Raw genomic sequence first — 15,454 nt, 5'->3', positions numbered from 1 at the left:
CTTAATTGAGAGTAGGAGCAGACAGGAATCTACTACTAGAAAAGAAGAAGAAAAAAGACAGATCAGTGTACATCAACTTGTTGTGAAAATCCTCTTAGTCCAATAAAGCCATAGGACAGTCCTTTTTATTGCCCACAGTGGAACGATACAGCATCACACCAGAATCTTTCCAAACCCCCAGATTTGTTTGGGTTGAGGATTTAACCTAAGAAGTCTTGATCCAGTACTTATTGATGGATTATTGATATTACATGCATGAAGAATCTTGGTCAGAAACTTTGGACAAAAAGTGATGGATAAGGTCTTTTAGTCATCGCTCCACCTGCCAGTCACATGCAGTTGTAGAGTGACGTTCAAGTGTCACAACTCATAAATGGTTTTCAGGTGAGCACAGACAGTGGCTTGAATTCATTAGACATATCTATAATAATACGTCCATAATACTGGGTTCATAACAGATCCATCTATCAAAAGGAAACATTTTTATTTTGGTTTAATTGCTACCATTATATAAACACTAAAACTCTGACAAGTTTATGTTGTCTCAAAATCATATAATCCAACCACTCAGCAATACTTTAATGCAGTCTTTGAAAAATAAGTCAAATGTTCAGACATCAGTCAAACAATAACCACTGCCAGTGTGAAAACTAATCAACTGAGAATACATTTCTTTGTTTTTTTGTGTCTTTTTGATTCTCAAGCTGCCACCATATCTACAGTAACACTGTGCACACATTCTGTGGAGCTCCTGCATAGAGACACAACAGGGCCTGTGAAGCGATTTGTAGGTGTGTACAAAGTGCTACTTTTGATAGAGAGCAGCACAGTTACAAACCTGTTAACAATGTATGAGCAACTTATTTGTAGAAAGTACATTATTTTGAATGCTCTCTCTTAGCTCCATCAAAACTCTGTTTTCAGTGGAAGCTTTTACTTGTTATTTGACATTTTCTGTCATGCTCCATAGGACAGCCCCAATGCCACGGTCTAGTGGGAGGAACACACACACACACACACACACACACACACACACACACACATATACAGAGAGTCACACAGTCCCAGAGTTGTCTTGACCTAATTGAAGCCCAGCAGTCTGCCCCAGGTCATTCTCTTATACCTCCCTTATTTTAATGAGATTTTTAATTAGCATGTTAATTGCCTAACATGATCAGCAGGGTGACTAGCTAGCTGGCTAGCTGCTGTTGGCATCCAGCTGGGCAATAGCACTGTGGCTTTCCACTCCGCTGAACAAATCAGTGCCGAACTGAGCTTCTGCTAGGCTAGTCTGGAGAGGAAATGGTCCCGAAGAAGAGAAGTGCTTCTTTTACACAGTCTCATGTTGCAGTAATGGTGCAGGCAGAGGTCTAGATCCAATTAATTACCAGTTGATTCAAATGATTTTCCATTCCCTGACCCCCAGTTCATTTCTTTTTATGTACAAGAGTATTTGAAGGCAACAAGACAGCTAGCAAGTACTGGTGTTAACAACTGAATCATTAATTTACATTCAGTCACATTATAACACATGGAGAAGGACTGCTCATGCAAGAATCACATTTTTCATACAACATAACAAGATATTTTGCCGCATGTAGAGGAATCGGAGAAGTAAACAAGCTGCCATGATGACTGTGGTGACATGTTTGTGCATTCCTGCACAAAAACACTCATCTATGCAAAGGATTCAACTTTTTAAGTGTTAGGAATACTGTACTGTATCTGGGATCTCCTGTCCTGTATTTGTGGGGTTTAAAAAAATAGAAGGCATGCTTATGAAAGTAATAATAAAAAGCACAAAAACTTTTCAGCATCTTCTGCTTTTGTTTTAACAGACAGATACATGTTGACACAAATTGCTGCTCTTGTAGTAAAAAACAGCAGGTAGGCTAAACTTCACAAGCCTCTGCTTCAGTAAATAACTTGTACTTTAGCTTGTCTCTGGTAAATCATGTTTCATTTCCAAGTAGCGTGTTGCATGTTGGTCACTGAGGACAGACCAGTGGCCCCTTATCATATCTGATCTGGACAATCTCTTGTTATATTTCCTGGCACACAAAACTTTGACTCTCATTTTTTTATTAAAACAACAAACAATGAAAAGAACAACAAAAATGTATTGTTTTTGTTGTATGTTTTTCCAGTCTCACATCACTGAGGAAAATACACACAGACTACCACCCTCTCATTGGGGGCAGCATCTCATTGCTTTGATCTCATAAGTATCCGTTCATACTCACTGACAGCGTGTTTAGTTCAGCCCTGCTTCCATGGTAATAATATTATTATAATATACATTGTAATTATTTGGGCTTATTTTGGACAAAATTCAGCAACATTTGATAAATGAACATAAATGAATGTTAACAAATTAAATGTGTGAAATTTTAGAAGACATTGAATTTCCTCACCATTTGGTCTGTAGTGTAGTCTGTGTCTTACAGTGGAACAGAGTAGGTGACTTGCACTGGGCCAATCAGATGTTTCTACTGACAATATCTTCAAGCTGTGTATGGAACCAAGGTTGATGACAGCAGAGTTTATGGGCTAGACAAAGAGTTGAGTTGCTCCATGGAGTTGAGGGAACTTACAGAGTTTTGAACATCATCCCTCATATTTTGCTGTTTGACTGTCTCGTTTGCAGCTTGAAATGTCTAATTGCATCAAGGAACAGGGAAGCAAACAAAGAGAGGCAGTATTATTCTCTACACATTGAAGGGGAGATTAGTCAGCTGAAGAGAATGTATGTATGGATATAGGCGAGATGAAATACGTAAATAGCCAGAAAGACACAATGCAATTCCTGGTCCATTGTGTGGTTGTGTTAACTTTTGCAGGAACTCAAGGCTGTGTGGTTATGAGGTTACCTTCATAATTTACCACTGTCCGTGTCGGCTGCTTTATTGAGCCTGGCCTTCACTGACAGACACAGCCACAGAGGAGGCTTTGATTCAGTCTGGGACCCTGTGAATCATCCTCTCTCTCTCATATCTTCCTTTGTTGTTCTGTCCTACCCCCCCACCCACACCCACACCTCTCTCTATGCGCTCTCTTCTATACCTCGCTCATGTCATTTCTGTCCCCAGCTGTCTGGCTGCTTCCCCTCATTCTTATCCCTCCATCCTAATTCTTTTCTCTCCCTCTCCTCTGGCCTCTCCCTGTTTTAATCAACCCAATCTCTTCTCTGTGTCTCTCCCCTCTGCAGTCAGATCTACTGTATAGAGAACGCCCATGGCCAGCTGGTGCGTGACCTGGACTTTAACCCCAACCGCCAGTACTATCTGGCCAGCTGCGGAGATGACTGCAAGGTCAAGTTCTGGGACGTCCGCAACGTCCAGGAGCCTGTCAAGACCCTGGAGGAGCACTCACACTGGTTGGTGAACTGTAGAGGGGCTGGGGACGGGGCTGAGGACAAACGTCCGTCCTGGTGAGGCGTCGTGCTAAATCAGGACCTGCTGTCAGCCATTTTCAAGACATGAATTAATCAGCATTTTCTGTTAAAGCAGGAGGTTAGTGTTGAAACACTAAATTACTCTGACCGGGTGCTTTGGGGTTTTAGGACCTTAGTTTTTGTGAAGCGAGATATTTATTCTCTACAGTAATCTGACCCCTACTGGGCTTGAGTTGGGCTTGATGGATTATTTTCAACTCAACAAAAATTCAAATTGGTTCAAAAAAAGAAAAAAGAAAAAAAAAATCTCTCTCTCTCTCTCTCTCTCTCTCTCTCTCTCTCTCTCTCTCTCTCTCTCTCTCTCTCTCTATTTCGCCCCCTGGTCAATGTTGCTGCAGCAGCTTTGTGAGCCAGAACCATTTTTAAATGAAATAAAGCAAAAACCTACGGCTGCAGAGTGGTGGAATGCCTCACTTAGTTCAGGGAAGTCCACTGACTGGTGCAACCACCAAGGCCTTGTTATGAGATCAGATCAAAATAATCCAAGCCTTGATAGATTAATTGTATCTGCAGAAGGTTCTGTTGAGGATTGTGATTGTTCAGTCTGGTATTTTCCTCAGCAGTGAAGCTGATATTGCAGTAAAGGAGAAAATGTGGGTTTTTGCAGTACTAAGTAAAGCTGCTAGTCAGAGCCAAACTGGGGCCTTAAGCAGAATTTCTAGTTAATTTATTTTTTCAAAAGGTGCTCATGTGGACAAAGTTTTACATTTTATTGTCAACAACATATCCACTTTCAAGTGAGGTGAGAGCTTCTCTCTTGTTGCTCCTGATTGGTGATGTCTCTGACTCCTTCTCTGCACCTGCAGCCTCTGGCCACTGATTGGTCAGATGTTGATTGCTGTCAATCATTGTAGTGACATGTGTGGTCTCAGAGCTCTCATTACTCTCTTGTGTTGCACAGTGCATCAATTGCGTAAATTGTACATATTGCTCAAAATGCAGCTCCAAACCTGAGGCCCTACACACAGGTTGACCATAGTGACTGTATTGCATCTAAACCTGTGGCTTATGAGCCTCGGCATCCTGTCATTATAATGCCATTATAAGCATCAGTATTCCTCAGACTTTGTGTTGTTGAAAAGGTCCAATCTCATGAACACTGTTGTGGCTAAATAGAACCCAGTCCTGCTGCCCCTCTCTAAAACCCTGCAGGAACCCTCTGCAGTAGAAGCTACCTTTGCCCGTGTTGTGCATCTGGGACAAGATGTAAAAAATTACAAAATAATCTGTCATGAGAAACATTATCTGAATAATCCACAAACCTGACTGAGCTGAACCTGAACTGAAATGACCCATATGAAAACAGTTCACAGTATGTTGTTCACAGATGGATTAATAATAAACAATACAGTTCAATAGTCCAGGTCATGAGCCAGAGTTTTGGCTGTGAGATGAGATGTTGGCTGCAGCTGTAGCTGCTCCTCTGACCTGCCTGAATCTTGTGTTTTGTCCAAGATGGCTGCATCTCACAGTGCAGCGCTGGAGTCACTGTTTGTGGACAAGGAGGGAGTGTGAGGGCTAGCAGCTTTCATTTTTAAATTATAATTTTAAAGTGTTGTTTTAGAAGTCAGATGAAGTCCAATCTTGATGGCCAGATACCACAGGAAGTATGACAATACACTACGCTTCACAGTAAACCTCATGTGTATTATAGATTCTTAGTTGATGAATTATAAGACACTGTAACATTTTATCTTAAATCTTTATGGTTGTGCATTTATATATTGAAAAGAAAAAAAAACATTTTTAAAGGCGCATTGTGTAAATTCTCCTGTTATCTATTCAGGAAAATCGATTATTTGGTTCAAAAGTATGTTTTTCATTAATCAATAATCCTCCCCATCAACAAACTGAAGTGTTCCTTTCAGCTCTGAATTAGCCGTTCATATCATTCATATCTACATGGAGCGGTTAAGCTCGGTGCTGGCTGCCATGTCGTGTCGCCAAGTTTTTACGTTCAGTGGCAGCGTGACGGTAGGAAACCACGGAAACACACCGGCTCAGGTCGAGGTGGCGTCTGTGAATAGTCACCGCGGTAACGCAGTGAGGAGGAATGGAGCGTTAACACTGATGCTGCATTCACCTGCAGTCGGGCAGACGGCCGTCGGTAACAAACCAGATGTCATTTTAGTCACACAAGTCGAGAGAAAGCCGGTAAAACGTGGGTCAGGTAAACAATACGACATCGCCATGACAACATATTGTCATGTGTATTGTTTTGCCTCGTGCTGACGGACCACTTGTTTATATAGAGGCTTGTTTATGCCGTTACGTGCAGCGGCTGTCGTCTGTCTGCCGTCTGCCCAATTTCATGTGAATGCAGCAGGAAAAATACGATTGAGTTGCTTGAGATATACCACCGCAACGCTAGATGGAGGAATTCCTACACAAAGTAGCTTTAAAGCATTCATCATTTCATTTCAAATTCAAAATTTGACCATTTGAATAAGACAGAAATGTATTTGCATAATGGCCACAATGCCTCTTACTTAGCACTGGAGGATAATTCAGGCACATTCAGGAAAACACTCTTAACACTAATGATAAACATGATGACTCTGTCAACTTCACTGTTGATTGGTTTCTAGTTTTATTAATGGATTTATCTCCTAACTAATGAAATGCTCTAACTACTGATGGTGCAATAGAAAGTAGTAATACACTAAGTACTAATTAAATAGGGTGAGGACTGAGTCGGTGAGGGTTGAGTCCTGCTGTGGACTGTCTGCTGTGCAGCTTCAGGCACAGCCAAGCCCTCAAGTGTGTATGCATGGAGGACACACACTCTCTCTCCTCTGTGAGCTGAATAGATGATCAGTGTGTCTGCGAGCCAAACTGGGCTACTGCTGCAGCACACCAATCCTCACCTGATAAAGGCGCACACACACACACACACACACACACACACACACACACACACACACACACACACACACACGTCTGTTATCTGCAGTGATCTACAGTTATGGATATGGTTGCCAAGTCTATCTTTCTTTTAGAGATAACGCCGGCTTCAGAGTGTGTGTGTGTGTGTGTGTGTGTGTGTGTGTGTGTGTGTGTGTGTGTGTGTGTGTGTGCGCGCGTTTAATCACCTAATCTGTGTTTTTTCAAGCACACTCTTTTTATCTGGATGTGTGGCTATGTGCATTTGGGTGCATTCAAGCATTTTTGTAATGCATATGCATTATAGAAATGACTGTGTGTTTGTCCAGTGTGTACACTTATCTTTAGTGTGATGCGTACGTGTGTAGGTGTTTCCCTGAGTTTGTGTGTGAGTGTGAGTGCGTGTGTGTTTATTGTGCATGCTCATTTTTCGGCGCACAGCCAGGATATGGCCTCAGGGCTGCTGGGGGTATTAGGGACTATTTTTTAGCAGGGAAGCGGATTAGAGGAGCGCAGGGAACGGCGTGGCCAAGGCTGATTTTCTGTCAACAGCCTTGGTTATCCCTCAATCCCTCCCTGTGAGGGAACTGGGACCGCACTCTGAGCTGTGCCCGGGGCTTAGAGAGAGAGAGAGAGAGAGAGAGAGAGAGAGAGAGAGAGAGAGAGAGAGGAGTGACATTGACGAACACAAAGGGAGAGAGAGAGAAAGAGGATGAAAAAGAAAGAGAGAGAGAGATAGAGAGAGAGAGGGAGGACAGAGTGTTGACAATCAGAGAATAGAAAGAGGGGGATGAGTTGAAGAAATGAATGAGGGAAAGGTGAAACAGCTGGATTGAAAAATAAGTGAAAGTGAGCAAGAACTAAAACCTGGATCAGGTAGTTTATGATGATAATCATCAACACACGTGAAGGAAGCCCAAATATAGAATATTCTCCCTATGACTGGAATCAGAGAGCACAACACAGGCGATCAGTATACACTGCTACCAATCCTAACATGAGAACTCTGCATTATCTGCATGATTTGTTTTGGCACAAACTGTGTGTGTGTTATTGTACTTACTACGTTGTGAGGACCGGAAAGAATTTGTCCAAGGGCTGTTTAGGTTATAATTAGGTTTAAGTTAGGTTAAAGCAGAAGTAAGCAGAATATTTGTGTTAAAGCAGAAGTAAGTGATATATTTGTGTTAATATAAGTGTTAAATAGTTATATCTTCCGACAGTAATCACTTACATAGAGTGTTTTGACCGAAACACGAGTCTCTCAGTCCCTCTGCTCTGCTCTGAGCCGAGGAGAAAACTTTTCTCGTATCCTACAGTTTTTATCCAATGAGGAGAGAGAACGGCATGCAGGGCTGTGTGTGCAGCCAAGGGATGCCGTGAATGTGGTGATGTAGGGACGAGGACTGTTATGGTGCGTTCAAGGCAACTCGTAACTCGTGTTTTTCCGACCTGTGAAGTCGTACCAGTTCGATCTGGTACGAGTTCACAGGTCGGAAGTTACGAGTGGCCGTTATAGTGCACTTTCACCGGTAAAACAGGTCGGAAAAACACGAGTGGGTTGCCTGGAACGCTACAAAGTCGTAAGTTGTGACTTGAAGCTGTAATTTACGGTTTCAAAAGCCTGCCTCGAACGCAGCATTAGCCAAAAAGACCGGATCGCTTACTTCTGCTTTAATACAAGTCTTAAATAGTTATATCTTCCGACAGCAATCACTTCTATAGAGTGTTTGGTCTGAAACACAGGTCTGTCAGTCAGTTTGCTCTGCTGTAAGCCGAGGAGAAAACTTTCCTTGTATCCTACAACCTTTATCCAATGAGGAGAGAGAACGGCATAAAGGGGCGGTCGTCTCTGGTGACGTAGGGACGAGGGCGGGGACTGCTAACTCCATCGGCTGACAGGAAGTTAGCCAAAACGACCGGATCGCTTACTTCTGCTTTAAGAGTAATGGTTAAGGTTAGGTATTTGTTTTGGATGGTTAAGGTAAGGGTAAGAGGCTAGGGAATACATTATGTCAATAAGTGTCCTCACAAAGATAGCATTACAAGGGTGTGTGTGTGTGCGTGTGTGTGTGTGTGTGTGTGTGTGTGTGTGTGTGTGTGTGTGTGTGTGTGTGTGTGTGTGTGTGTGTGCGTGTGTGTGTGGTCTGCCTATATGAGTGTGTGTGAATGGCTGCATTCTGCAACCCTTTCTGAACAATGGAACATAGATGGATGGCTGCTTCATTGCTGCATTGTTAAATGAATGTGAGTGTCCTGACCAGTTCTTGTTGCTCCATCCCAGGGTGTGGAGCGTCCGCTACAACCACAGCCACGACCAGCTGGTGTTGACCGCCAGCAGTGACAGTCGCCTCATCCTCTCCAACATGGTGTCCATCTCCTCGGAGCCATTCGGACACTTAGTGGACGACGAGGAGCTCAGCGAGGGGGAGGACAACCACCAGGACGACAAGTAAGAGCCACATGGACAGGACAAAGAAAAGCTCCACAGAGATGTGTGAATGTGGTCAGCTCAGCTTCATAGATGGTCATTGCTATTTCAATATGGTTTATCACACTGCAGCAGGTCTGGCAGGCCCCTACCTCTCTGACCTCTTTACCAGTTTATTGATTTAAACCAAAAACCAAAATCAAACCAAATCAGCCTTTTCAGCTGCTGATTTTATCATGGGATATTCCTACATTCCTGACATTCTGTCCATCAGAATTTGCATCACTTTCATTATTGTTGTGGTAAAAGAAATTTAAAAAATGGGTTGGTCCTGGCTCCTGTGTCCTATTTATCCTTTGTCACTATGGACTAAGCAGTGTGTCAGATGTGCAGCCAAAAAAAGATGTAATGAGCGATGTGGTTCACTGATGATTATGATTTATTGTCTAACATGAAAAGCAAAATATGAAAATAACGTTGTTTCTGGTGGTGAGAGGGTTTGTCCATTTAACCCAGTGAAGCCCACCTTTCCGAGGAAGATGCACAGTTAAGTACAGTCAATCAACTGTATCAGTTTTTTTATTATTATGATACTGTTCTTACATTTCTGAAAAGCTACAAGAAGCCTAATGACACAAAGTGGGAGATAAGTGTTTGGAAAAAGATGCTGTATTTGAACTGTTCATTTGATATAAGTCCTCAGATCAAAACCAACTGCTTTTTCACATCCACACACTTTGACATTTAGAATGAGAGAGGAAAAAAAAAAGCAAATAAGTCGCTGTGAAAATACTTGAGGAGTTTCTGTCTATTGCATTCAGAGTTGATTTTTTCAAATTGCAGGGATATCATCTGTAATGGTTACTATTCAGTGCTTTCCAAACCTGCCACTGTCCTTCATCCACCATGGTCCCATTCCCCCTCTCCACCATAACTACCAGCTCCTACACTCAATGACAGACTCTCATCCACAATTATCAACTCTTCTTCCTAATCACCAGCACTCAGCTCCAGTTTTAACCCTTCCACTATAGTTATTGACCCCTCTTGTACGTACAGTACACATCCACTCCACAGTACCTGAACACCATGCACTGAAGTCCTCCACTGCTTGGACTTGCTTTTAAAATGCAACAATTCACTTCAATTTGAGGATGATGATGATTATTTTTAAGGAGCACAAATAAAGCAAACTTCGATTTGTGTTCTTCTTAAAACTTATATATTTTTTATTTCTTTTCAGGCTGTTTATCAATTATTGATTTAACCTTGGAGTGATGTTAATGCACAGATTGGTGAGAAACCAAAGGAAAAGCCAACGGGTGTTACTCCAACACAGGCCACTGGATTAGACTCTACATATTCTGTGGAATTACAAAAACTGTTGTGACACACGCGAGGCAAATGCAAGAAACACACACCTTTAGAAAGTATGTCCAGGTCTGAAAAGCTGAGCATGCAGAGAAAAGAAAAGTAGCCTGTACACGGTAGACATCAATGTAAAAACTCATATTGAGGATGACTTCAGTGTAATTGTGTCAGTACAGGATTTAATCAGTATTAATGATCAGCTGAACACCACCACCAAAAGAAACTGTAGCCTCTTTATCATTTTCTATAAAGTCATAAGCACATCTCCATCCAGAGACATCAGTGTGTTCCTCTCCGCTGTCACACACTCTCACACTCACACAACCTCTAACTGCAAGTCAGACACTGAGCCAGAGCATTTTCATTTAAGCACTTTAAATGAATGTTGCAAACACCCTGTCTTTAAAACTGGAGGTTATTCAGCGTGGAGCCATTCTCAGCCTTCATGAAGATTTTCAAAAACAAATAGTCAAACAAACATTTTTGAGAAAAATTGAGGGTTTCAGTTTCATATTGGTAACTATTTTATTTTTTTATTTCTGTTTTCCTCCAGGGTTTTACATTTACCCCTCAAACAAACGCAGCCTTCAAATATCAGCCACTAATCAATAATAAAACAGGTTACTGCTCTTAATTCTCATGAAACAGAGGAAGTATTCCCTGGTTAATTAAAATGTATTACAAATAAACTCACCAACCTATTCAGCCAATCATGTAACAGCAGACTGCTTTAAACAGGCAGGAAGGCTACAGTAACTACTCCATATAACATGATGAGCAGAAGACATCTCACATTACACAACTGTTGCAACCCAGGATACTTCCTTCCATTCTCATACAGCATATCCTATTATTCTTTCTTCCACAATCAGTCTATATGAGCAGAGCACATGCAGTGTTTTTATCTGAGGCTGCAGCCCAGAGAGAGCAGCTACTATCGAGGTGAACTAGTTAATGTGTAAAATAAATCCAAATATGTATGACAGTGTTTTCCCCTCAGGACTACTTGCAGCAATAGGTTTGGGGGAAATTTGAGAAGACAATAATGCTACATCATAATTCTGAAATTGTCACATTGTTGTGGCAGCGGTACAACTGTCTCTCCACTGAAGAGGCTGCTGTTCATGTTCTGAATGCACAGAGCAAAGGAGACAAACTGATACAATCAACCACTGTATCCTGTGCAGTTTTTGTCCACTAGTAGATTGACATTGTAACCAGAGGGTCATTATTCTGTTTTGTACTAGGCAATTTCACTTGATCTTATTCCATGTTATTTTATTATACGTTTATACACCTCCATATGAGCATGCTGGTAAATACACATCACTATTGCCAGGTCAGAAATGCAAGCTGCTCAGAGCTACGCTACGGAGGCTATGGGATTTCTTGGTTTCCCTCATCAAACTCATCAAATACACAATCAAACAACTCCACAACGCTCTGGAGGACAAGTTGTGACCTGCACATTCACCACGCTATGAGATAATAATGGAACGTTACGAGACAGAGTTGTTTTACAGGCAAATGCAGAGACTGCTTGATGAAAAACTGTCCCTGAAGGCAACGCGCATCAGCAGTTTTGCATGAATCCGTCTCGTATCGTTCCGTCATTACTGTACCTCATAGCGTGGTGAATGTGCAGGTCACAACTTGTCCACCAGAGCGTTTTGGAGTTGTTGGATTGTGTATTTGATGATGTAGCTTAGCTCTGAGCAGCTCGCCGCTCCACTCCGCTGTTCTAAAAATAGCTTGCACCGACAAATAAAGGTGACAAACCTACTGCTATGACTGTAGGGATTATGGCAATGGGCCAATTTGCCAAAATGTTGAACTATCCCTTTAAGTAACCATACATTAGAAATATGAGGTTTTCACAAAATCTATGATTGTAACTGCACTACCATGCACTTTTTCATGTTAGTGAAATTAACATTAAGAAGTGCATGTACTGCAGTTACAGTCTTTATAATAAACTCTTCAGGAGTGCAGATAAACAAGAACAAGCATCTGAAACCGACTGAGTGACCAACCTCCTGGTGACTGGTGATCTGATGATACTTGTGTCTTTGGACCTCACCCAACTCTGTGTGTTGAGTTACATCAGCTTTATCTGTCCAACTGTGTCATTACATCATTTATTAAATATTGTCTGTCTGATGTTAGACAATTTAGTATCTCTAGATCCTCCATACATTTCTACATGCATGTTCCACAGCTCACCTCTGTGTGTTGTGCTTGTGTGATCCAGGTGTAAGGAGCCCCTTAAGGACAGCGTGGTGTCCACCTATGAGGAGCACGAGGACAGCGTGTACGCAGCTGAGTGGTCGTCAGCTGACCCCTGGCTCTTTGCCTCACTCAGCTACGACGGACGCCTCGTCATCAACAGAGTCCCCCGGGCCCTCAAGTATCGAATCCTCCTCTGAGGAAGGGGGGGGGGGGTGACCTGAACGTGTTTGTGTGTGTGTTTGTACAGCAAGAGCGCAAAGGAAATGAGGACAACACATCTGTTCACAGACATTCCATTATAAGTTGGTGAGGCAGCAGTGGTGAAGAGTGTGTGTTGTGTAAATAATCTGTAATAAATATGCTAACACTTCAAGTCAAAGAAAAGACTCCTGGACACAAGTGATTTGGGTAGAATGGATGTTTCTTCATATTGGCCTTAACCCACTGTGTCTTAATAACCTGCACTCACTGACAACTCTCTTTGTCACCCCACTCAGCTCCCAGTGCCAGTATCAGCATGTGGATCATTTTACTGCTCTTACATTTCTAGATGTTCAGGTTATACTGTAAAATGCAGACATCTAAAGATACAACACTTTGATGAAGTCAAATACTGAATGAATGAAGCAGACGGAATTAATGAAACCTTAACCATTTGCATGAACTGAAATGTTCTTAGTGCTCAAGGATAATTATGGTAAGTTCTTTTTTATCCTGAGTCCTTTTTTACTAGCTTAAGTTTTCCTGAAACTGATGATTATTTCGTTTGTAGTTTAATTTATTGTTAATTTAAACATATTTATTAGAGCAGCTTTCAGTGAAATGTCAGATAATAGTAAAAGTAAATAAAAAAAGACGTCATAGTTTACAGAGGTCAGGGCTCTGTCTTCTGAATGACTTTGTATTCCAGGGGACAAATGCATAAACCATACAGACACCATTTCCCATGTGATATTTAAAAAGACACAGCACACTTCACACATTCCTTTGTAAACACAGTTTTTCAACTACAAAATTAGACATTATTTAACATAAAACTAAATGAATTATCATCATTATTAGTTTATAATTCCTAAACTGACATTGCATTTCTCTGATCCATGTTTCCTTTGATATTGTTTTCTTCCCTCCATCCTGTCCCTTGTGCATCTGATTGGAAACAGTTTAATCAAAGTTTAAGCCAAATGCCGCCCCATGTAGAGGCTACTCCTCACTGCAGGCGGCCCTGGTTCGAATCCCGCATCGGGCAGCCCTTTCCTGCATGTCATTCCCCCTCTCTGCCTCCCCATTTCCTGTCTCTCTCTCCACTGTACTGTCGATTAAAGGCAATAAAAAGCCCAAAAATATACTTTAATAACAAAAAGTGTAAGCCAAATAAAACTAAATGTCCACAGGTAAACAGAATCTGTTCCTCACATGACGGTGCCCCCACCCCAACATGCCACACAGCGTGACAGACCTTCATATTCAATATTCAGTCTAAACCTGGTACATTAATCAGTCCTTCTTTATTATGTCCAGGATCTTGGTGGCTCTTATCAATGAGGTGCAGCCCTTAATAACTTCAAACGTCACAAAGCATTGAGCAAGAAGAGCCTCCCAGCCCAGTTAGTCACTGTCCAGTCTCCCCTTGTCAGTCCGATGACGGTGTTTACTGAAGTTGTTGCCTGTTGTGGATGTGTTGCATGGGTTTGTGTTGAACTCTCAGGGTCACTTGTTGTTAAGACAAAAATACGTATCAACATGTTGCCACGCCTGAGCAGCTGATTGATGATTCAGTGTGTAATGTGTCTTTTTTTATTTTCATTATTTCAACAATGACAATAATAACAGTAACCCCCCTACCAAACCACCACCATCCATGCTGATCCCTTTCTGGTTACCAACACCTAGCACTGTGCTCCTTCATGTACAGCTGTTATAGATGCATCAATGTAGACAAGACCATGCACTACGGATGGAAAGTAGCTAGTAAGCTAAATCCGGTACAAGGCATCTCTTCTCATTTCGAGACTAATGTTATTTTGTACATTGTCCCTGATACAAATAAACTTTTTAAAACAAAAAAAAAAACTAAAACATGACATAACTATAATGAAAATAGAAACAGAAAATGACTCCAGACGAGGTCAATACAACAAATAAAGTAAGCACCACGTTAAAGAGAATTGGTTAAGGAATAAATATAAAAATAAGTAATGAAATAAATAAAAGCAATAATAGCTAAATAAAATACAAACAAAAATAAGAAGAAGCACTGATGTGAACTGAATTTGATGTGGGTAATAGTAATCCTAATCTGAATAATCTGGAAGGAGTCCAGTAAAAACAATGTATAATTTTGAATCAACAGTGTGTAATGTGCCTTTAAATTAAGACTGTATTGATTCAGACCAGGTAGAACAGTACTACTTACTTACTGTGGATTCTGTTCTGCCTGCTGTTGACGTTGCTGCTTTCTTTTGGCTTCTCTCCCCTCTCTCTTCACTCCTCTGCCTCCTTCCTGTCGTCCATCTTCCCCATCCTCCCGCCACCTTCTCTCCTCCTCCTCCTCCTCTTCCTCCTCCTCCCCCTTTGTACAGTGTGTGTTGGGGCTGGCTGATAGTGACAGTCCAAGCCTCTGTTATGGCAGACACCATTGACAGGCTTTTTACATTACCATTGACAGGCATTGTAGGCTGACTTAATGGATCACACAATCACACATGCACACTGGTGCCAAGGGAGGGGAGGGGCACGGACTCTTCATAAGATATGACAATTGGGGCAGGCAGTGCTGTGGCTGAATGCAGAGTATATTCAGATATCTAATCAGGCGAGCAATCACACCCACCCACCCACCCACACACACACACACACACACACACACACACACACACACACACACACACACACACAGCCCTTGTTACCCTTCAGTCAGTTATAGAGAGGAAGGATCAGAGTGTAGATACAGAGGGATGGTGAGCGCTGAAAGGTAATCACTGAAACTTGTGATGCTGGTTGCAGACACACGCACATGCACCATTCATTGTCACACTTCCACCATCTTCTGGGCACCAGCGTCTGAAGAGCTGCGAGGGTGATAA

The 15,454-nt window shown here is 41.8% G+C and overlaps 1 protein-coding gene across 1 annotated transcript in view; it reads left to right on the top strand.

Moving 5' to 3' along the window:
• The window catches only part of eipr1 (EARP complex and GARP complex interacting protein 1), a 66,372-nt gene extending 52,818 nt beyond the window's left edge, over nucleotides 1–13,554 (top strand). The window contains exons 7-9 of the mRNA XM_085767724.1: nucleotides 3,209–3,376; nucleotides 8,622–8,789; nucleotides 12,391–13,554. Of these exons, the coding sequence (XP_085623850.1) occupies nucleotides 3,209–3,376; nucleotides 8,622–8,789; nucleotides 12,391–12,565 (511 nt within the window). The 3' untranslated portion in view covers nucleotides 12,566–13,554. The remainder of the gene's footprint in view (nucleotides 1–3,208; nucleotides 3,377–8,621; nucleotides 8,790–12,390) is intronic.
• Nucleotides 13,555–15,454: the final 1,900 nt, after the last annotated feature.

This window comes from Trachurus japonicus, chromosome 22 (genome assembly GCF_045865225.1).
Source record: "Trachurus japonicus isolate A0001 chromosome 22, Traja_1.0".
Taxonomy (NCBI): Eukaryota; Metazoa; Chordata; class Actinopteri; order Carangiformes; family Carangidae; genus Trachurus; species Trachurus japonicus.
Note: the sequence above shows the minus strand (reverse complement) of the source record. Positions and strands in the feature narration are given on the sequence as shown.